At 26.2% G+C, this 23,861-nt stretch overlaps 2 protein-coding genes across 4 annotated transcripts; both read right to left on the reverse strand.

Annotated features, from left to right (window-relative positions):
* Positions 1-837: 837 nt before the first annotated feature.
* Positions 838-23,303, reverse strand: LOC126906685 (uncharacterized). Of its 3 annotated transcripts, none has more exons than XM_050687418.1 (31): positions 23,111-23,300; positions 22,761-23,040; positions 22,407-22,520; positions 22,169-22,240; positions 21,891-22,087; positions 21,354-21,522; positions 21,227-21,283; positions 21,056-21,180; positions 20,378-20,615; positions 19,979-20,179; positions 19,584-19,766; positions 19,348-19,521; positions 19,142-19,277; positions 17,814-18,008; positions 17,515-17,755; positions 9,562-9,719; positions 9,336-9,445; positions 9,094-9,220; positions 8,817-9,019; positions 8,595-8,752; positions 8,294-8,387; positions 8,110-8,200; positions 7,900-8,032; positions 7,453-7,622; positions 3,616-3,810; positions 3,336-3,553; positions 3,029-3,233; positions 1,681-1,871; positions 1,483-1,620; positions 1,298-1,418; positions 838-1,232 (listed from the first exon to the last, which is right to left on the reverse strand). In XM_050687418.1, exons 1-31 carry the CDS (start codon positions 23,122-23,124, stop codon positions 1,000-1,002), a joined length of 4,941 nt encoding a protein of 1,646 aa, XP_050543375.1. In that variant the 5' UTR covers positions 23,125-23,300; the 3' UTR covers positions 838-999. The 3 variants fall into 3 exon arrangements, with proteins under 3 accessions (XP_050543375.1, XP_050543373.1, XP_050543376.1); XM_050687416.1 differs by having other exon boundaries at positions 8,817-9,025; XM_050687419.1 differs by lacking the exons at positions 838-1,232; positions 1,298-1,418; positions 1,483-1,620 and having other exon boundaries at positions 1,734-1,884; positions 8,817-9,025; positions 23,111-23,303.
* LOC126906686 (enoyl-CoA hydratase, mitochondrial) lies at positions 13,186-14,343 on the reverse strand. The gene has a single exon (XM_050687420.1). The coding sequence runs from the start codon at positions 14,178-14,180 to the stop codon at positions 13,308-13,310; it is 873 nt and encodes a 290-aa protein (XP_050543377.1). The 5' UTR covers positions 14,181-14,343; the 3' UTR covers positions 13,186-13,307.
* Positions 23,304-23,861: the final 558 nt, after the last annotated feature.

The following is a 23,861-nucleotide window of genomic DNA, read 5'->3' on the forward strand; positions in this document are numbered from 1 at the left end:
ATTGTTATTAGTTCAAGTTATTGAACCAAAATGAGATAAACGAGTTGACAATTTTTTTCTAATTCAAAAATAATTTAAAAAAAAAATGCAAAAAATGTAATTGTACTTTTTTGTTTTTGTGACTATTTAAGCCGTGACCGGATTTGTTTTTTTTTATTTTCAGTTACAAAATTGTTTATAACGGACATTTAAACTTATTTTTGCTTTTTATGGGTTATTAATAAACGGACTACCACTTCTTTGACACCTCAGCTAACTATGCTGATTACATTTATTTTGGTTTTGTTATTCTCTTGTGAAAACTATATTCTTTTGACCTGTTAGTTGGTGTTTACCTCGCCATAACACCTGTTTACGTTATAAAGTATATTACATAATCTTTAATTTAAAGTATATATAAATGTGTCAGAGTTTCCAGAACACTTTCAAAAGTTAAGTTGAAAAAGTTCTACTTTCTACATGAATTTTTTTAGTTTTTAACCCCCGCCCATGTATAATGGTCCGATTCATAAAAAAGTATGTCGAATAATATAGGTATATAAATTTTATTTCTCATAAAGAATTGTATTGATCTATACATTTTTCGAAAAGTTATACAGATATAAAGTTAAAAAACTCAGTACAGTGGGAATGTGGCATAGTTGGGTCAAGTATAATTATATCTGACAGTAATATATTTCCATTTTTGAGGGTAATGTCTTTGACTAGATACGATTTGTGATCTTTTGATGTATTGTTAAAAAAAATCGGTCCAGTGAGAGCTGAGAAAAAGTGGTAACAGACACAAAAAAAAAAACATCATTGTAAAACCAATACCTTCTTAGCTTCGCATCATAGCTAAAAAAATATACTACAATATTTTATAAAAAAATAAAAATTTATAAAAAAAATACAATATTACAAAAAAATGTACAATACAACCACAATAAAAAAATAAGCTGCATAATTAGAATTACTGAATTAGAAATGTTAAATAATATTTAATAACAGATAAATTCTTCAATATTTTAGGCACAAATAAACAGAATTCAAGATGTGATCAATGTCTTGGTCATGGAACAAAGGTAAATTTAATTTCTCAAAATATTTATTTATACCCCAATCACGGAGTTGCAATCGACCTTTTTGATTATTGCATGTCAGAGACCACACAATCAAACCAATATCTCTGTAGTGTTGAGCACTAAGATTTCTAGTTTCTAAAATATCTTTTATTCCCATCCAAACAACTCCTATAAAATAATGTATTTAAATTAATATTTATCTACTTGGAAATTGACTTATTTCTTTCATATACTTGATGTTAAAAGGGCCACTTTGTTTTGTGAGTTAAAACTTAAATTTCTTAATATTGCCAAACTGTCATGTTCATAAGGCGTTTTAAATAGACTAACCAGAATATCTAATATATCATTTACCTAAAAGAAAAGATGATTTCATATATTTTATTAAATTTTAGTATGATTTTATTATGTCTTTTACTTTTAGAATGGATATTTGTCCATCTGAATAGTAAGTAAATGCTTGTAATATTTTAAGCCATTTTTCTTCTAATTCAAAATTTTGTTTATATTTTTCTTTAGGATCAAGCATTGGTATTATGTTTGAAAACAGTTTATTCTATAAAAAATTACAAGTATTGTTAATATAGAAAACAATTTAAATTTAAATTTAATATACTTTTATTAAAATAGAACGACAATCTTGTGACTGAAAAGAATTCAGTATAAACAACATAATAACATTTAAAATATTTGAAGGTAAAATAGTATTTTCGATCAGTGAGATTATCTCATGAAATAATGAATTAGAACATCTTGTTTTTATGTCTACCCCAGTAGTACAACTTGTTCTTGTCATTGAACTACAAGCTGAAAAAAAAAACTAAATTTAAACTTAATAAGTATATATTTTTAAATAATATATATACATATATTAAATTAAATATATATATAAGGTAGTATACAATATTTAGGTAAATTAAATAACTTTTGATCTACTAAATATATTACGATAATTTTTTTTTTTTTATAATAATTTATGTATTCTTAGATTATGTTGAAATTAAATTTTTAGCTCCAATGTGAACCTAAGAAGGTATTAATTTTAGTATGTTTTTTTTTATGCTTGTCACCACTTTCTCACCTCTCACCAAAACAATTTCTTTCAACAATACGTCAAAAGATCACAAATCATATCTAGTTAAAGACATTGGCCTTAAAAATTGAAAAAATTTTCTTTATTCTCTGTAAATGGGGAAAATCTCCAAAAATTACAATTATTGAAATTAGTAAATTTTAACATTTTTTTTTTAAATTGCCATAACTTTTTAAAAAATGAACAAATTAAAATAATTTTTTTTTTTTTTATAGAAAACTGTGTATTTCTCTTTCATTTGATATAATGTTTTTGAAAACCTATGTGCAAATTGCCGTCAAAGTTGAACAAATTTATTAAATATTTATTTGTATATTTCACTTATATATCTTAAAACTTGTAATCAGGATATAAAAAAGAAGTCATTTGGCTTTTGAAAAAATCCACCAATTACTTAAAATTAAACATTATCTACAGCTTTACATCGAAGTGCTTCTTATGATGGTGATTTTAATCACTGTCAGATATCTATACTTTTCCATCTATGGACGTGCCATACTTGAGAAAAGTGTGCTACCATTATATATTGATTTTTATTATTTGTTTTTAATACTTATTGAGTTGCAAACATTTTAATACAAATGCTTTTAATATAGTGCGAAATTGTAAAAATTAAATAAAATAAAAAGTAACATAAATATTTGCTAGATCAAAAGTTATCAATATATCAAAAAATAGTTGAACACTCTGTATAGTAAATACTATTCCACATCTAGATAACCAACAATATGAGATATTTTTTTTTAAAAAACATTTAATTTTGAAAAGACTCCAGCCAAAAAACATGAATAACAAAAAATACCCTAATAATTCACAGGTTATTATAATTTCTAAGTGAAATAAAATGCACAAATAATATAATTATAATTACCTGAAGGACAATCTGCCATGAAAGACACAAACATTTGAAGAGAATGTAAAAAAACTTCTGATTTGGGTGCAACAGTAATGTTAGGCCAAAATTTATGAACTACATCTGGTAACTCAAATGTAGCATCAATTTTAGCTTGGTGACACACACTGAATGTATTACAAAATAGATTCACAATATCCAAATAATCTTTTTTCAATATATTCTAAATTTATAATTTTTAAATAAAAATTTTAATTTAATATTGTTTTTTATTCTTAAAATGTATAATTAATATAGAAATAAATATATGGTTTTAATAAATTACTTGTATTTGAGATTGTTGTTTCATGCATATCAGTAAGATATTTTTTAGTTTTGAAATAAGAAATTGAATTAAATTATCTCGTCGAGTATATTCATATATATTAGGGTGTTTTAATAATAGAGCAGATAAAGTTTTTAATAATGATTTTTTCAAAATTTTTTTATCCCATTCAATATGCAATTTACGGTTTATTGATTCATAAATTATAGGTAATGATTCTAAAAAATATTAATAATATATTATTACTTAGAGAATCAAGAATATGTCTAATTAAACTTACTTTTAGGTAACCATGAACATAATGTTGTAATAACTTTTAAAGCATCAATGCAAAGATCCTTATGATTTGAATCAATACTCTTGATCAATGCAGTCATAAAACCATCTGTTATAACAAACTCTTTGTGGTTCTTATTTTGACCAAACACATAAATTAGTTGAAAAAAAGATCTCCAAACCATGATGGTGCAATGATCTAAAAAAATGTTAGTAATGTCAATCAGGGTTACTTTGATTATATCTTTAATTTTTTATAATAACCTTCAATTAATAATGATTTTTTAGATAATTAAAAATAATTGTAACATTTTGGCTCAATATATCCTATAAAGGTGATTTTTTACAGAATTCAACTATTAGTTATGAAGTTTTTTGAGTAGTAAAAAAATTATAAAAAATAATTTTTGTGAATTTAAAATAAAGTACATATTTTTAATCTTTTTCTTTTTCCTTGCTTTTATCCCAACTACTTGAGGTCGGTCCCCCTTATCCTAAAATTCCACTTGATATGATAGCCTACATCAACCGTCCTTATATCGTAGTTAATAACATCTCTTCATCTTCCTTTACCTCTTTGTCCCACAACATTAATTTCCATAACTGTTCATACAGCTTCCTATTCTTCTCTCCTCATGACATGACCAAACCATCTATGTCTATTTTCTTTCATTTTATCTGCGATTAACGCTACACCTATACTCCCTCTTATATGTTCGTTTCTTATCCTATATTCTCTAGTCACTCCACTCATCCATCTAAGCATTCTCGTCTCTGCTACACTCATTCTCTGCTACTTTCTTGTCAACCATCCAACACTCTGAACCATACATCATAGCAGGTCTCATTACAATCTTATAGAACTTAGCTTTCAGTTTCATTGGAATTATTTAATAACATAACACACAAGACGCTTCTTTTCACTTCAACCACTCACACTTAATTCTGTGTCTTACTTATTCGTCAATACCACCTATTGTTCTTTTGCACAACTTATCCTAAATACTTAAAACTTTCTACCTCTCCTATCAAGTTCTCACTTATTGTCAATAATCTTCTCATTTCACTTACTTTGTGTTCTCCTTTGTCAAACTCATTCTCTATATACTCTGTCTTACTCCTTATATTCTAACTATTATGAAGCAAAATCTTACAGGCCAATAAGTCTTACTTCATTTCTTCTTAAGACTATGGAGAAACTTATTGATAGGTACATCAAGGAGGGGCCTCTAAAGGAGAACCCTTTACTTGAACACCAACATGTGTATCAAAAGGGGAAATCTATTGATACAACTCTACACTACCTAACCACTAAGATAGGGAAAGCTGTGGAGAATAAAATGTATGCAGTAGGTATATTCCTGGACATCGAAGGGGCTTTTGACAATACTCCCTTTGATGTACAACAGCATGGAGTAGAACCACTTATTACTAAGTGGATAGAAAACATGCTTAAGGAACTCTCCATTTTGGGACAGCTCAATGAAATCAAAATAATCAAGAGTGTTAAACAGGGATGACCACAAGGCGGGGTTCTATCTCCCATGCTATGGTATCTAGTATTGGACTCGCTTATTAAAGAGTTAAATAAATACTGTAATACACAAGCTTATGTAGATGACTTAGTTATAGTAGTGGTGAGTAAATTCCCAGACACTATTATATGCTTAGCACAACAGAGACTAAACACTATACATATATGGTGCAGTATGGTCTGTCTGTTAATCCAAATAAAGCAGAAGTCGTTATGTTCTCTAGAAGAAGAACAGGACTAGACAGTCTTGGCACTCTTACTCTAGATGGACAAGAAATTAGCTTAAAATCGAAAGTAAAATACTTAGGTATTATCTTAGATAGTAAGCTAAAATGGTAATCACATGTTTAGTCAAGAATCAAAAAAGCAATGGCCACAATGTGGACTTGAAACAGAGCCTTGGAAAAGACATGGGGTCTTACACCAAGAGTTATGTATTGGTTATACACTTCAGTGATTAAACCTATGATATTGTATGGTGCCCTAGTCTGGTGAACCAGAACAGCACTCGTTACAGCTAGGAAAGAACTTAGTCGCATACAGAGAATGGCTGCCATAGCCATCACTGGAGCATTAAGAACTACACCAACGGTCGCATTAGAGGCACTAATTGGATTGCCTTCTCTGCATCTAGAGGTTAAAGCTCACACCAAAGCCACAGCACTAAGATTCCACAACTTAGGTACTTGGACTTTGGAGAGTAATACAGTATAATACGGTAAAATAATAAAAGAGATAGACCAGGGCTTTTTGGAATACCCCTTGGACTATATCAAACCAGTTCTTAAGAACAACATTCCCAACAAAGTGGAAATCACTACACATAGTGAATGGAATATTAAACACCTGACTGAAAATGGAGGATTTATAATATATACAGATGGATCCAAAAAATCAGGGAAGGTAGGTGCTGGAATNATTTGTGATATATACAGATGGATCCAAAAAATCAGGAAAGGTAGGTGCTGGAATTTGGGGCTTAAAGCCACGAATAAATGTCAGTATGTCATTGGGCACAACACCCTCTGTTTTCCAAGCAGAGGTGATGGCGATACTGGTAGGGGCTCAGAACCTGCTGGTATACAAAAATAGGAAGATAACTATCTTAAGTGATAGTCAAGCGACTTTGAAAGCACTCTATAATGATCAGGTGAATTCAAAGCTTATCCTCGAATGCAGGGAAACTTTAGAATCACTATAGAGGTTCAACAAAGTTACACTAAGGTGGGTACCAGGACACAACGGTGTCACTGGAAATGAGAATGCTGACTTTCTAGCCAGGAAAGGAGCAGAGAACACCTATGTTGGACCAGAACCAGTGGTAGGGCTCACTGAGCAATCGCTCAAAGCGTTACCCAAGAATTGGTGCAGAGAACAACACAGGAAAATCTGGAAGTACTTGGTAGTACCTAGACAATCTAAAATGTTTATCAAGACCCCTGGTTTATTGCTGGGTGATCTTAATAGCATGACTAGACATCAAATAAGCACCCTGACTGGTCTACTGACAGGACATGGTCACTTGCTTAAACATCTTTACGCAATGGGAGTATCAGAATCACTATTGTGCAAAAAGTGTGGAGTAGAAAAGGAAGACTCATTTCACATTATGTGCGAATGTGAAGCCTTGTCCACATTAAGTGCAAACTACTTGAATAAACCTTTNAGCCTTGTCCACACTAAGATCAAACTACTTGAATAAACCATTTCCTGAAAAAGAGGATATTAAAAACCTAAAACCCAGAGAGATACTTAATTTCGCCAGAAAGACAGGACTCTTTGGTCATCTTTAGAGGTGACTTTATGGTTGGTAATGTATTAACACTTTGGTGATAACACTTAGGTGGGTAAACCGAATCAAAACAATTCGGTATGAGGTGCGCACAATGGACCAACAGGTCTGAGTGCATGGGCATTATGTCCACCTCAATAATAACTAAAACTAAAAAAACTAAGTAAGGGCTTTAAGCAGAATAGTTATACATTCTAACTCTTACACTAAAACCTTCTGTTACTCTGCTTACAATAAAGTTCATATTTTTATTATTATTATAAATATTAATATTATTTAATTTTAAAAAATATTGAAATATTCCTTATTTATTCACACTGTTGACCAACAATTTCTGTGGTCAAAGTTTTTTTTTTAATTATATACTGTATTTTAAAAATAAATAATAACTGACAAATATTAAAAATTTAACTTTTTTACTTCAAAGAACAATTTTTTAGTGCATTAGGTTATTATTCTAATAATTTTTGATACAAGTTACTTGTCAAATTTTTATATACATTTCTATCACTTACCCAATTCTAAATAAGGATTTTCAAAAAAGAATTTTATACTATCCAATAATTGATCAAAATCATAAATGCTAACAGGTATAAACAAAGTTAACAATGATGCGATACGCCCACACATTTCTCTTATATGATACTCTTCAACATATACTGGATCAATAAATATTTTTAAACACCTAAAAATTAAAATAATTAAAATTAACTTAATGTACAAATCAGGGCTTGAAACCGCTACAAAAAAATGGTTCATAGTTATCAAACTATAAATATAACTAATCAAGTTAAAAAACCCAACTTATCTAGTTCAAAAAATTTATTTCATAAACATAAGCTTATATATTTATTGTATATAATGTGTTAATAAACACATGCTGTTAAATTATAATTAATGATCTATTCAAATTTATTTTAGTTTACAAATATTTGGAGATAAATTTAATTTAATTTTCATACTTAGCCAAGGCATTGACAAGAGGTTCTTTATTTTCAAATATATTTAAATTTATTTCTGCTAAAGTAATTATATTAGAAAGCATACAACATATATTAGCAACAAGTTTTGGTGATGATGGTAGTTTTCTTATTCCTTTAATAAACAAAAAGTGTAAGTTTAACCTTTAAATAATTAACTTTTAATTATTTAAATGATATTTAACAAATTACCTATAGGTTTAAAATAATTGTCAATACACATATATATAACTTGAATAAATGTTTCAAAGTTCAGTTTAGGAACATATTCTAGACAAATAGACTAAAAAAATATAAATTATGTATATTATAATTTTTTTTTATTATATATATATTATAATAAAAAAAAATTCTTCAAGGGATAATAAATGTTTACTTTGAACTTTGGATTACAAAATAAATTGGAACAAAATACTGATGCTTGTTCAGAAACAACTAAAGCTTCCATAGAATTCTCTTCACAAAATAAACTAAAAAAAAAAAAAAAAATGTACATTAGTTATTTAATATTTCAACAATATGATATACATTGTATGTCTTTTTTTCATTAAAAATAAAATGAACAAAGGAAAATTGTTAAAAGTTCTATACATTTATGAAAATAATCTCAATTGACTATTTTTCATATACAAATTAATACGCAATATAATTTTTTAATAGAGTAATTTAATGCTTACTTTAATGCATGAACTATCAGTTCGTTTGAAACTTCAACATCAATAACAATTAAACCAGCAGCAAATTGAAAGAGTAATGCACAAACTAATGGATCAGAGTTGTACATCAAAGAACAAATCCATGTTCTCCAATCATAACTAGACCATATATCATGTGCCTTATTGAATTCATAAATAGTGTTTTAATTTTATAAGAAAAAAATAGAAAAAAGAAATACTTACATTAGAAAATAATGATGTGTAATGAATACAATGATTTAGAATAAAAAGGTAATTTCTTTGAATATTTCCAACACATGAGAGATATGGTTTGTTTATTTCCTTAAATGGAGAAATTAAACTAGAAAGTAAGAATGTAATAGATCCTTCATCAATACACTTAGAATTCTCTGTTAATGTAGCAATACAACTCAACATAATATCCACTAAAACTTAAAAATAAATAAATAATAATAAATACGTAAATACATTTTGGCCTATAATTAATAAAAATTATTACCCAATTCATTTGATGCATCAGGTAATTGCTTTAACAACAATATAAGTAGACTGGATCTACTAAAGTTATTATATTTTTTTAGACATAGCCAATATAATTGATATAGTTCAATAAAAAATACATTGCACTAAAAATAAAATAAAATTTATAATTATCAATTTATTAATAATTATAAATAGGTATGTGTTCTATTGAATTTGTTTAAATGTTAGCTCTACGTCTTATAATTTCAATTATCTTACTAGTTCTTTTGAAGTTTTGTCGTAGTAAAAATTTTCTTTTATTTTGTGATGCATTATTTCTGTATCCATCAAAGTATCAGCTATCCAGTTGAATTTATCAATAAGAATATCTAATTAAACATAAAACAACAATTACATACATAATTATGTTATAGCTTTCAATATATGTAAATGATGAGAAATAATTATCAAAAAGTAATTAAAATATTTCTAATAAATGTTATACTTTGTTTTAAAGAAAAATTGAATAGTTTTATAACAAAAATTAATGTCTTCAAATCTTCAATGTGTACTGGAGGTAAAACGAGAAATTTCTTTAATGAGTCGCCAAATACATTTCCATCAATAATGATATTATCTACAAATTGAACCAATTCCAAATATCTATAATAAATAAGATAATATAATTAAAATTATTGCTTTTTAATTTATGTAGATACATGACAAATATTATATTTAAATAAAAATATATGCAATCATAATCGACAAAGGGGTAGTGAAGCAATTTTTTTTAATGAATAATCAAGTCTATTTGACCAACTGATCTTATAAAAAAAATACTTTTTTTCATAAAATAATACATTTTTGTTCTATTATCAAATATATTTAAAGATACATATAATTAACTTTATAATAATAAAAAAAAAACTAATAAATACAATTATTAAACACAAATTCTTCTTTTTTTTAAGTTAACCACTGTTTAACAATAACATCTAATTTCATCTCACCCACAATATCTCTTTCTGATGTTAGTATTAGGAAATCGTTTAAATAGTAGTTCCCTGTATTTGATTTCAAATAACTTTCAACTTACTAAACATTCATTTTCAGTTTGTAGAAGCAATTTTTTTCTGAAATTTTATCTACATCTGATACAATTTTCTTTCCGTTATATTGATCATAAAGTACTTCTAACTCAACTTGTAAATTTAAAGAGTTTATAACAATATTTTTGAGTAAATTTTTCATGATATCTTGAATTTAGTTAAGTTATTCCTTGATACAGGAATATTTCCTTAAACAAATTATCTACTTCACGCACTATATTATTTCCATTGTTTAAATGATTATTCAGTAGAGAAATAAGTTCATATAAGACAGATTTTTCTTTGCTATAAAATGTTTTAAATGACCAAAAGAACAAATTTTTAATATTCAGATTTTGCGTCATAAATTCTTTTTTTTTTTTGTAAAGTATTATGTTAATATGTAATATGTTATAATTACAAAAGCACGGAATACTTATACATAAAAAATTAATTTTAACATTAAAATTGGTATTTAGAATAAAAGTATCCGAGGAAAAAGTACTGAAAGTAATAAGTGTCTATGCACCACAAGTAGGACGTGATGAAATAGACAAGGACGTGTTTTGGTGAGAGATGGATGAGGTGATGCAAGGGGTATCTTGCAATGAAGATGCGGTGATATGTGGAGATATGAATGGACATGTAGGTAATCAGAGGAGAGGATATGAAAGAGTACATGGATGGTAGGGTTTTAGTGGGAAGAATGAGGCTGGAGAAAGAATCCTAGATTTTGCAGTATCGTATGATCTTGCTGTGGTTAATACTTATTTTAGAAAAAGGGAAGAACATTATATAAGTTATAAGAGTGAGAGTAATAGATCACAGATTGATTGTTTTATGTGAAAGAGAGTGTGTAGAGCGAGTAAAGGATTGTAAAGTTATAGCAGGCGAGTGTGTAACTACACAGCATAGATTGATGGTAATGGAGTTTCGGTGTACCGGGATGAGAATATACAAAAATAGAAGGAACACAGAGGAAAAATCGAAAATCCGGTGGTGGAAATGAAAAAGTTTGTAAAGACGGTAAAAGAGAAGACGGTGTGGAATGTCGAGTGAGATATAAATGATGTGTGGAATAGATTTGCTAGTTGTGTGGAGAAAACTGCAAAGGAGCTTGTTGGTGAGAGTAGAAGTAGGAGTAGGATGTTAGGAAACAAGGAAACCTGGTGGTGGGATGAGGACATTCAAAAAATTATAGAAAGTAAGAAAAAGCAAATCAAAGTATGGTAGAAGAGCAAAAGGAGAGAAGATTGGAGGAGTATAAACACTTGTGCAAAGAAGCCAAGTGTGCAGTAATTAAGGCGAAGTTAAAGAGGTATGATGAGTTGTATGATAGGCTAGGAACAAAGGAAGGCGAGAAAGAAATCTATAGACTTGCAAAGATAAGATAGAAAAGGTCTAAAGATTATCATTATATATGGTGTATAAAAGGTGTTGATAATAAGGTACTCTCGAGTATTGATGATGTGAAAAAAAGGTAGAAAGAGTATTTTGAAAAATTATTGAATGAGGAGTACCCAAAAGAGACATTAGAGGATATCTCGTGGAATGAGGGACTGGGAGAATTAATTATTCTTTTGTATACTCAAAAAAGTAAAATTGGATGATTGGTTAACTTACAAGTTAACTTGTAAGTTAACCAATCATTAATAGAAGTCTATTTCTAACATTGTTTGATTGAATTATCTGAAGCTTAACACATAAATTTGGAAGTGACCAATTATTTACTTGTTGGCCAATACAGGACAATTGTAAAATATATCAAAACAAGGAAAAATAAATATTCTCAATAATATCTTTGAAAAAGGTTTTTACTTCAAGAGGTAGTGATTAAGATTCTATATATCTAAAAAGTTATCTGTGCGGTTATTATTGGTAAATTAGTAAATAATATATTTAAATGTTTTTATATGTTTTAATATGTTTTTATGTTTTGTAATTAATTTTTAAGATAATTTTTTGACATGGGTGTCATTTCTAAGAACACCTCTTTTGTGTTTTAAATAATAATGTAAAAATTAATACTTAATTTGATACCTATTTTACATAAAATATATTTTTTTAACTAGAACCCTTTAAAAAGAATATTTTAGAAACTCCTAATAGAACCTAAACTTAACACTTTTTTTTATTTTAAGAGCATCTCTAAACCCGATTCCTAAAATTTTCATAGTTTCCAATCTCTTCTTTTAATACTGAATTCAGAACAAAAATGTTCATAATATAAAACTTATTACATTTATGAATAATCTGATTATTTGTCATGCAATTTTAAAACTTTGATTTAGCTGACTGTAATATTGAAAAGTCTATTTAGCCAACTGAAATAATTTTGGAGCTTAAATTGTTCTCATTCCAACTTCTATAACTGCAATCCAACTAATCCATGATCACAAATATTTATTACTTTTTTCTTTACTCAAGTAAAATATTTACTTTGATTGAACAATTTCTAAAATACTATTATTTTTATTCCCAAAAAATAAAAATCTTAATAATTGTAGAGCATAAAACGAGTTTTTTTTTCTTACATACATTTAAATTATTTTTACATCAAAAATAATTTAACTATTTCTAATCCGCCTTCAATTTCTGAAGACAAGAACTTTGCTGATTCTTTAGCTTAAAACTGTTTAAAATAGTTTCTAAGCCATTTTAATATTGTACACCAAATAATTAGTGAATTTTATAAAAATATACAAATTTGATTTATAGTAATTTTACCTAGAATTTTATTTTTAATAAGGTTTTATTATTTTCGGCGTTTGACTGGTGCAAATATTTGACCATAGAAAATTAATCAGAACTTATACCACTTCTAAACTAAGTAACATATTTAAAAAAAAAAACCAAAAACCTGTAACATCAAATCAGAACACTAATATAATGAAATCCATCAAGTTATAAGGAAAGTTTACAATGGACGGTAATAAAACACATGTGGCACCATGTGAATCTATCACTGTATATTTAGTATAATAGGTGAAAAAATAAATTATTTAAAGAAAATATATGTTCTTAAAAAATGATAACACGACTTAATTTAAATATAAATTTATTTGACAAAAATATAAAAATTTATTATAATTTATATATCTACATTATAAAATAATTTTAACATCATAACACCATATTTTTTAAGATAAAGTTTGATATTATTTTAATTATTATTAAAATTTGGTTTTCTTTTTTCAACAAAAGCTGACATTCCTTCTTTACGATCATCTGTAGCAAAGGTACTATAGAATATTTTCTTTTCAAACTGTAGTCCTTGACTTAAACTAGACTCATATGCATAATTTACAGTTTCTTTGCATAAAGAAACAATTAAAGGAGAATTCTCACTAATTTTTTCAGCTAGTTTAATAGCTTCTTCCACTAATTTTTCTGGAGGAAACACTTTGCTGACTAAGCCTCGAGCTAATGCTTCTTGAGCAGAAACTTGGTTACCAGAAAGGCACATTTCCATTGCAAAACTTTTTCCACAAGATCGTATAAGGCGTTGGGTACCTCCTGCTCCAGGAATAGTTCCAAGCATAATTTCAGGTTGTCCAAATTTGGCTTTTTCTCCAGCATATATTATATCACACATCATTGCTAACTCACAACCTCCACCTAATGCAAAACCATTAACAGCAGCAATAATTGGTTTCTTACATTTAGTCAATTTATTCCATTGTTCAAGCAATCCAAATTTCACATTACTAGAATAGGTTTGGTTTAACATTTCTTTAATATCAGCACCAGCTGCAAAAGCTCGTTCACTACCAGTTACAACTATAGCTCCAATTGATTTATCAACATCATGCTCTTCAACAGCTTCAGTAAGTTCATTTACGAGACCATCACATAGTGCGTTTAAAGCTTTAGGTCGATTTAGTCGAACTAAACCAACATTCTTTTTTTCACCAACTTTTTCTGTAATAATATATTCACGTGTTCCTTGAGTTGATAAATTTACTGACAATATAGGCTTCAATTTAGAGAATTTAAATAATGTCTTGGAAATTGAATTTTGAATAATAAGAGCCATGATTAAATATTACAGTAAATTTAATAAGCCAAATATTATATAAAAGTTTAGCTATTCTTACGCAGAATAAACGAAAATTGAAGATTTGATAAATTTAACAATACATTAACAGACCGCTAATTAAGGAACATTATCGCTCGATCAGTAATGTTTATAACAAAACACCATAATTTTTTTAATATATTTTATTCAAGATCATAGTTTAAACGGATATATTATTTACCGATAAGATTAAAGATTACGTAGTATGTTCAGTGTAGGCAACATTATAAATACAAGTAAATCGGGAAAAAATGTCATATTAACTTGAATAACGAGTATAAGTATTTTATTTTTACTATATGTTCAGGAAATGAAAATAAAGGTTGTACTTTTTTATTTTAAACGAAAAAATCCCAACTACTTAGTGTCGATCACACTTACATCAGCCGTCCTCATATATTTAAGTAATATATATAATATAAATAACTCTAAAAATTTATATTTATAAATTTATAAAACTCTATAAATTTATTACAAATCGCAATAACTATATTGAACTCATATTTAAACCACTTTAATGGCTTTCGTCACGTATTAAGTTGAACTGCTTCCTATTGTGTTTTTTTTTTAGTGTACGTAGTACAATGTCTATAGTATTACAAAGTGATTATAAAAATATATTTAATAGGGTCTTTTTCAACTCAAGTTTTAGGTTCAAAACTTCCATCGATTTGCTAAGTTCTATCGGTTTTATTGTATAACCTTAGTAAAGTTAATCTTACTATAAGAGAAAGTGCAGCATTGACTATTCCCGAGTGTAATATTTTTTGAGGAAAAGCTAGAATTTACACTCGTGCATTTCAACACTGTGTAAATAATTTAGTCAATTTTTATGACAAGTGGCGCATTTTATAAAAGAATTCACAAAAAAAGTTTAGAGAAACTAAAGTTAGAGAAACGTTTAGAGCAAAAAAAAAACTGAGTTTACTAATAATTTTGATAATTTGTTTGATATCGCTCACGCCGTTGCTTTAAATTTGATTGAGATAAATAATAATAAACAATTTTTAATTAACCAAAGACTTCCTTTGGTCGAAAGGGTTGTCTAGGAGGCATCGACCAAAAATTACAAGAAAAAGAATAAAAATCTAAAAAACGCAAAATTAGGGAAACAGGAAGGCTTAGTGAATACCAAGTAGGTCCATCTACTCCAAACTCCATGGAAAGTATACCTTATTTAGCAGATGATATAATTTAAGTTCTTCTCCACTTATAGAATCAGGGAACGAAAAATCTTTTTAAATTTTAGCAAAACAGAAAAAAGGGAACAAACAAATATCATGACACCGAAACTCGTAGCTGCGTTAGATCGATGTAAAATAAGTGCACGAGAAACAGTTTAAATTATTCAGGCAATAGTTGAAGTTTTAGGTTATAACAAAGATTCTCTACAACAGGCTAATTTAATAAAAAAAAATGTCAAAGTTATTCTCCTATGTATGTCATTGTGCATTAGCATAGAAAGACCTAATCAACTTTAAATTTAATGAACTCGGATATTTATAGGTTACTAATTGTGATAATTAGTAAAAATCTAGATTTATTAATTGATACACCCAAACTGAAAAAAATCGACAGAATATGAACAAGCTAATATTGTTAATTGTTTATTAAGCGATTGAGATTATTAAATATTATCCAAGCTCTATGCTGTTATACTGCCGCATCTAATATGGGACGTTTTGTGTTTTACTAGAGCAAAATTAAGAGAAAGATTTAGTTTATTTACCTTTAACAAAATTCCCTCATACTCAGGTGTAACATCAACACCTGATATTCCCATATCATATTAAAATCTTAAAAAATAATTGTAATAGCATTGATGTTTCTAATGCGACTTGTGGAATAGATGACGTCGAATGTTGCTCTGCAGTTGAAAATTATTGAAATAATATTCTACAGTTTTCTCGTGAAATGTTAGGAATCGGATATTTTAGAGACGATTATAAAGAATTGTTCGAGANTATGCTGTTATACTGCCGCATCTAATATGGGACGTTTTGTGTTTTACTAGAGCAAAATTAAGAGAAAGATTTAGTTTATTTACCTTTAACAAAATTCCCTCATACTCAGGTGTAACATCAACCCCTGATATTCCCATATCATATTAAAATCTTAAAAAAAAATTGTAATAGCATTGATGTTTCTAATGCGACTTGTGGAATAGATGACGTCGAATGTTGCTCTGCAGTTGAAAATTATTGATATATATATATATAACCGTTGATTCAAAAGCAGCGTTAAACAAAAATTGTAACCATTTATGGTACTAACAGCTGCTCTGTCTTTTTCTGACGATTCCATTTGAACTAATAAAAAAACTAATGGTTGTATCGCTTAATAATGAGTCAAAGATAATCCCCAGAAAACGTTTTATTCCTTCACCGCATTATATGGACAAATTATATTCAAGTATAATAATTTTTGATATCTTTATTTTTTGATGACTATTGGACGATTCATTTTTTTTTTTAGAAAAAACTGTAGCTTCTTTTTTGTTGAACAGCAGTATGCAATTTTATAAACGATTTGATATCAAGAAAAGGTTATATAAATTTGGATCTAAGAAATCGAAATACTGAAGATTATTACACGAAAAAAAAAAATATTTTCACTTAACGTAGTAAATAACTTGACAAGGAGAGCAGTTAAGTTGATGGAACTTTAACTGTAAACGATGAAAAAGCTGATTTACTTATACACTGAGTTCAAGAACATAGAAAATTATATCCTAATTGCAATAAAGAAACATTAAAATATAATTTTTAATATATATTTTTGTTATAATTTGTAAACTATTTTGAATTTACATTTTATATTTTATGTAGTCATTTTTTTAAATTTATACAAAAAATTCACAAATTTTAAAAATAAGTTACACTCTCAAAAATGTAATTTAATTACATATCCTTTATTTATTTTTAGGTGTAATAAAATTACTTCACTTAAAATAAAAATGTAATCAGTTACTTATTTTCAAGTTAGTATATATCTATGACTTAAAATAAGATGGCATTGCAATAGTATATCCACATGAGGTTATGACTGGGAGAGGGGTCTTAGTACTTTAAGTACATATATTATAGTGGTAGGTGTAATGGAAGGGTCAATTTTCCCACTACTCTACATTTAAAAGTTAAAATTTTTAGTCCTTAAATATTTAATTTATGTATTTGGGTGTTACACACTATTTACACTAAACATTTATCATATATTTCTAAATTAACTGAATTAATTGGCAATGTAAGTAACTTGAAAAAGTTAAAAAAATTTTTTTTTTTTTAATAATTACCTTTTTAAACTATAAATAGCACTTCTAGCCACAGATTGTGAATTTGTATTGGCTATATTATATAAAATTTTGTTAAAAAACCATTTAATGTTCAATTTTTTAAATTCATCAAGAGTATGTTCTAATTCTTTGTCATTATCAAAAATAGGCATTTTGTTTTCAAGTATCAAATCAATATTGTAATATTTTAAATTCCACGTCAAATTAATTGCTGCCATACAGTATTTATTATTTTTTATCTCTAAAAAAAAAAAAAAAAGTTAAAAATTCAGTTCATTTTAATAATTAATTTAAATTACCTTGAGAAGCAATTGAAAATTTTAAAGTACTTTCTGAAATTTTTAAATTTGTAATTTCATATGGAATATATAATTTCTTTACAACAAGTTCAGGGAGTTTGTTAAAATAATTAAAATAGTTTTCAAATGAACAATAAAACAATATAGCCAATGTGTATTTCTTCACTAACAAAACTTCAATAAAATCAGACAAAACTAAAAAAAAATTATGGTTAATATGACATTCAAAAAACTTATAACAGTTTATTTATAAATATATCAATAAATAATATAAATTCCTAGCTAATACATAGAAAAAAAGGATGTTTTTAAAATATTAAAAAATTACAAGGAATGTTTTTTTTAGGGTCATAACAGTTTGCTAAGCCATTTCTAAATGGAGCTTTGCTGGCCCTATATCATTTATATCCCACTAAAATGGCAGCTAGTATTTTTGTGATCAATAATTATAAATTCTCTAATAACAATGATAACAAAGTTTTTTTAATAATAAATGATCTATGAATATGAGCAATTTTAAGAGTGTCATTCATGGAGCTAATAATATGCCGTAAACTTCATAAGAATTAAAATTATTAGATGATAAATAATAATAATTTGACTTTAAATTAATTTGTTGTTGTGTATTTAGAGCATAAGCATTTACTTGTATCTTTTTAACATTATTGAATAAAAATTTATATGTTTACATCATCGGAGAATCCCTGTATACATGTATAGTATATGCATTTTATGACCTAGAGGTTTATTTAGGGCATAAAATTACAAAAAAATACAAAGAAGGCTATTACTCTATACCACTTTGAACATCCTATCAATCCATAAAATTATCTATATTTCAAATGAATTCTAAATGGGATGCTTATTAACCATAGGTAGAAGTAGGGGATCTGAAATCCCTAACATCTCCTCTCACTTTTAGCTCTGTGTATACTTTTGTTAGATGATATAGACGCAAAATGTGTCTATAGCAAAATCAAAAGGACATATCTAGAATTAAAAATATTTATTATACCCAAGATTTATTAATGTATTATGTTAAAATTCTTCACACACATTAAAAAAATTACCATTTAACAATAAAAATTTACTAAGTGATTTTCCTTAATAACAGGAACAGTAATATCTTTCAAATTTAAAAAATAATGTCTTTAACATAATAAATTCATGTTATTTTAGCATTTAAATGAGCAAAATGGGTTTAATAGGAGTTGAAAAAAAAACACATCTTAATAAAATTCATACCTTATCAGTTTGTATTATGATTTTTACAGTAATTTTAAAATTGGTCAATTCACTGTCCTACCAAGAATAATTAAAAATTTTACTTGTTATCAAATGAAGCAATAAATCTACATTATTGAGTAATGATATGGGTTTGTTTTGAATAATGCTTTTTTTTTCAAAGTATTTCATAATTATTTGTAGTATTAAAACTAACAACGAACGTGAATTTGTAGTCACCTATAAATAGATCATTACAAATTAGAATTCCATTTAATAATTAATTTATTGTATCTTGGGAATAATATACTTGTATTGATTTCAGCAAATTTAACATAATATCTATTCCATTTTTTTGTAAGAAATATTTATAAAGATTGTCATTTTCTAATAAGATTAATATTTTATACAATCCACATTTTATTGTTTGATTATTAGAACATTTATTAGTTATCAAATCCATAACTTCATCTAAATCTTTTAACTAAATAAGGCAAAATATTTTATTAGTGCTAAAGAACATAAAAAAAAAATTTTTAATCTTACATTATATCCACCAACAAATTTTTGTAAATTTGGAGTGAAAACATCAACATCAATTGAAGTTATTAGAGGTAGGACTATAGTTTTATTTAGAGTAGATTTTAATAACCACGTTATTCTTTGATTAGCTTCAGCTTGACAGTTTTTATCTCTACTCATTAACATTAAAATAGTAGCATGGAATAACTAAATAAAAAATAAAAAGGAAATACTTACTACTTTTCTACTGTTCTATGTTTATAATTTTAGTCAAGAACAACTACATTTATTCATCAAAAGGGAATAAGATACTTTAACAAAGTAGTTCAATTAAAATTTTAAAAGACAATTAACGTAGAAATTATAACATTGTATTTTCTAATTTTCTAATAATAAAATAAATTAAATTTTTGAATTACCTGTAAGTTTGATATTTTATGTTGTTCAACTTTATCTGGATCAAAAAAGTCAATAATTAATTGGCCAAATACAGTTTTATGAGAAGCATGACAACAAAGAATTGGAAAAATTGGAATTAAATTTTTTAAAACTAATTCCCAAGTACTGTTATTTTTACTTTGTAAAAGAAGTATTAAGATTTCTGATGCAGAATGAGAAATCTAAAAATTATTATTTTTATAATTATGTATTATTTTTTTATTTTTAACATCCTCTTTTAAATAAAGTTATTTTTCATGCCTGAGAGAACAGAAAAATCAAACCTACATAGCTCAGAGCAATAGAAATAAACCCCGATGTACCTATACACCAAGATATGACTGAGCGAAGTAGGCCAAAATTAAAAACAAACTTAATACCTTTTCATTTATACTTGAACATCCATTGCAAATAATTTCACCCAAAATCCTAGTACACAATACATTATTAATAAATCCTTTTATTTTTTTTAAATGAGAGTTATGTTCATTTAAGAATTCTTTGGCAGTTTTATGAATCAAAAAATATGTATAACATGCAACTTCTGAATATTCGTAAGATAACAGATGCAATAAAATCTCAATATTCAAATTATCGTCTTCTACTTGAAATGAATATCTATAAAGTTGAATAATATACTTTTTATAGCATGATAATGACATATTAAAAATATGTAGACATATTTTAATTATATTTGAGTTAGGTATAGCATTATAATATTCAAAAAAATTAATTAATAAATTTAAAAAAAATGTGTGTCCTTAAATATTTTTAAATAAAATATCTGTAGTTAATCACCTAGACATAAATTTATAAACAAATTTATAGGAGCTAGATTAATTTTTACCCACCCTGAAATTTTTTTATATGAAAATACATATAATTTTTTAAATTGTTGGAGAGACTAAGCTTATTCTAATTTACACCTATGTTCATAAAAATTGTATAACTATATAAAATATCACATGAACAACTAATATTGAATCACCTACAACTATAAATAAATAAAGTTGTTCGTTACTTCAATCAAATTATATAGATTAAAAAAGAAATATTACTCTTCACTATATAAATTTTCTATGAATTGATCAATCAACAAATTGAATGTTTTTGGAAACCATAAAACTGACAATGAATCTTTAAACAACCTTATACGATATTTTTTGTTCAAATTATTATCTTTTAATAAAATACACACATTTTCTATCATTTTAGAAACTTCCCATTCNTAATAAAATACACACATTTTCTATCATTTTAGAAACTTCCCATTCCAATATTTTTTTCTAAAAGAAAATATATTTTTATTAGAATATTTTTTTTATTTTTAATATGAATAATAATATTTATACTCACTTTAATAACTTGATCAGCTAAATAATTACAAAGGTTTGGATAAAGATGAATCCAGTATGGTTGCTTCAAAATTTCTTCTATTATGTTATTAAATTTATCATTTAATAAGTTATTTTCATGTAGTATTTTAACAATAAACATAAATTTTAGTGAAGACAAAGAATCTTTGCTGTAAAAAAATCAATAATATATATTATATAACATTTTGAATATTTAACTTAAATTCAAAAATTATTCATCATGTTTAAATATTAAACATGGATATACAAAAAAAAAAAACAGAAGGAAATATGAATTATGCACTTGTTTGTTATTAAAAATAATTTCCTTAATTTTTTTAATTTTGCTTTTTCCTATCAAGTTATAAACTAATTTATCAAGAAAAATAAAAAATATTTTTTTTGAATGTGCGTACTTTTGAAACTGGACAGCTTATATTTTGGTTTGTAATATTTCAACTCTAAATATTTTACCTCATCTAAATTAGAAATATTATATTTCAAAACTTACTTAAAATATAATACAAGAAGTACTCACAAAGTAAATGTTTTAAAAAGAAAATTTGAAAATATTGTCTTCACTTGAAATTGCAAATTACTATTGTTTTTAACAGACAATAACAACTTCAAATTCAAAATAAAAAGTGAAAAAGCTCCATTCCGATTATAAGTCACTTGTTTCATTACACAAGGCATCATTGATAAACAAAGTTGAACAATACTCCAAGTTTGATTCTATAACACAAATATTTTGATGAGGTAAAATTGTTAATTAATCTTAATTAATAAAAATAAATAAATAAATATTAAACTTACTGCAACATTATTGTCATCAATAAGACTATTAATTGTACTTGAAGAATTTGATACAGTATATCTATAATTTTCCTAAACATTAATTAATTATATTTGAATAAAAAAAATAACTAATAATAATAATCTATTATTCTAAACATAAGATTATTTTAAAATATTAAAATGACTATTTTAAACTTATATTAGTAGGGTTTTTAAATATACCGAACATCCAACTATAATAATATATTTTACTTACACATAACCCAGCAATATTTTCAGCATGCCGTTGTATTAATTTTTCAATTAATTTAGTAAAACATTCCAACACTAAATCAGCTTCTTTGTTTTCACTTAGCCATTGTATAAATTTCTGTAAACTCAAATATTTCAAATATATATCCAGTAACTCTTTATACAAAAAAAAAATGACTTTCTGAACTCAGACTAGCCAACAAGAACATAAATAAATAATATATTTAACCTATTTTAATTGTATAAATGAAAATTACTATAGAAAACAATAAACAAAAAGTTTTCATATAACTATGTTTAAGAAATAAATGAGTGTGACAGTTTATTATTACAAAAAAATTAATAAATACTAAGCTACCTGTATTATTAAAGGTCGTTGTAAAAATATTTCTGCAGGGTATTCGTATACAAGTTGATAATTAAATATATTACAAATTTCTTCTATTGATGATTTATGTGACAGAATATTTAATTCAACTGAATGTAACAGACTATCATTGCTTATTTCTACTAGAGGAAAATAGTATTTGTCATTCTCATTTTTACCAACAAGAGAACCGCTAAATGTATCTAAACTTAGATGAGAATCAGGTTCTTGTTTATCATCATTGCTTAAATTGATACTTTTTGAAGATTCTCTAATAAAATTAAAAAAATGTTTGTAAAATTTAAGTACTACATTTGAAACAATGAAAATTAAATGTTTACATTTCAAATGACATATTCAAACAATTTTCTTCAGCAATATTACACAGAAAAAACTAGTACTACTCAAATTATACTAGTATGTAAGACCATTATTATCAATACATTTAAAAAAAGTTTATCAATATTACATTTAAAATTTTCGAACTTATAAAACTTAACGAACTTTCTTATCATAAACAAAAAATGTTGAATATTATTTATTTGCTAAAGTAACATTGCAGCGCCCCAAGCGGACTGGGGTAAACGACTATTAACTAATTAACCAAGTTTATAGTCTATGTAAATGATAATGTTTTATTTTATCAATTGTATTATCATCTAGTCTGTGATAAAATATTAAATGACGTTTATGATGGAATGAAAAAATATACCAGCGTGAAGTGACCATTTTCTAGCTAGCTATTTCTTATCAATTTAATAATTCGGTAACAACTTAGTTACTTAATACATGCTACTAACTGAAGCCGTTAGAGGCCGCTATAATAACCCACAACTTCAAGAAAATATTGTTATTAAATGATGACGATAGAGGCCGCTATAATAACTCAAGAATGTAATAAAACAATTTGTTGTTCAATTTAAGCTTTTGAAAAAACAAATATGGATATGTAAATAAATTTATTCCCCTAAACAACTTTCCTAGAATTTTTCTTTGTAACCTAAAATGAAACAAGCATAATACTTGAATTTTGTTATTTCTAAAGTAGTGACCGAAGGGCACTACAAGCACGCTTACAATAATAACTAATAG

This window comes from Daktulosphaira vitifoliae, unplaced genomic scaffold, assembly GCF_025091365.1.
Source record: "Daktulosphaira vitifoliae isolate Bord-2020 unplaced genomic scaffold, ASM2509136v1 Scaffold_5, whole genome shotgun sequence".
Taxonomy (NCBI): domain Eukaryota; kingdom Metazoa; phylum Arthropoda; class Insecta; order Hemiptera; family Phylloxeridae; genus Daktulosphaira; species Daktulosphaira vitifoliae.

Coding starts and splice junctions, on each gene's coding strand:
- LOC126906686 (XM_050687420.1), bottom strand. CDS start 14,180: ATGGCTCTTATTATTCAAAATTCAATTTCCAAGACATTATTTAAATTC.
- LOC126906685 (XM_050687416.1), bottom strand. Junction 19,522..19,583: donor AATTTGTTGGTGGATATAAT/GTAAGATTAAAA, acceptor TGCCTTATTTAG/TTAAAAGATTTAGATGAAGT. Junction 9,446..9,561: donor CAATTTTTCTTTAAAACAAA/GTATAACATTTA, acceptor ATGTTTAATTAG/ATATTCTTATTGATAAATTC.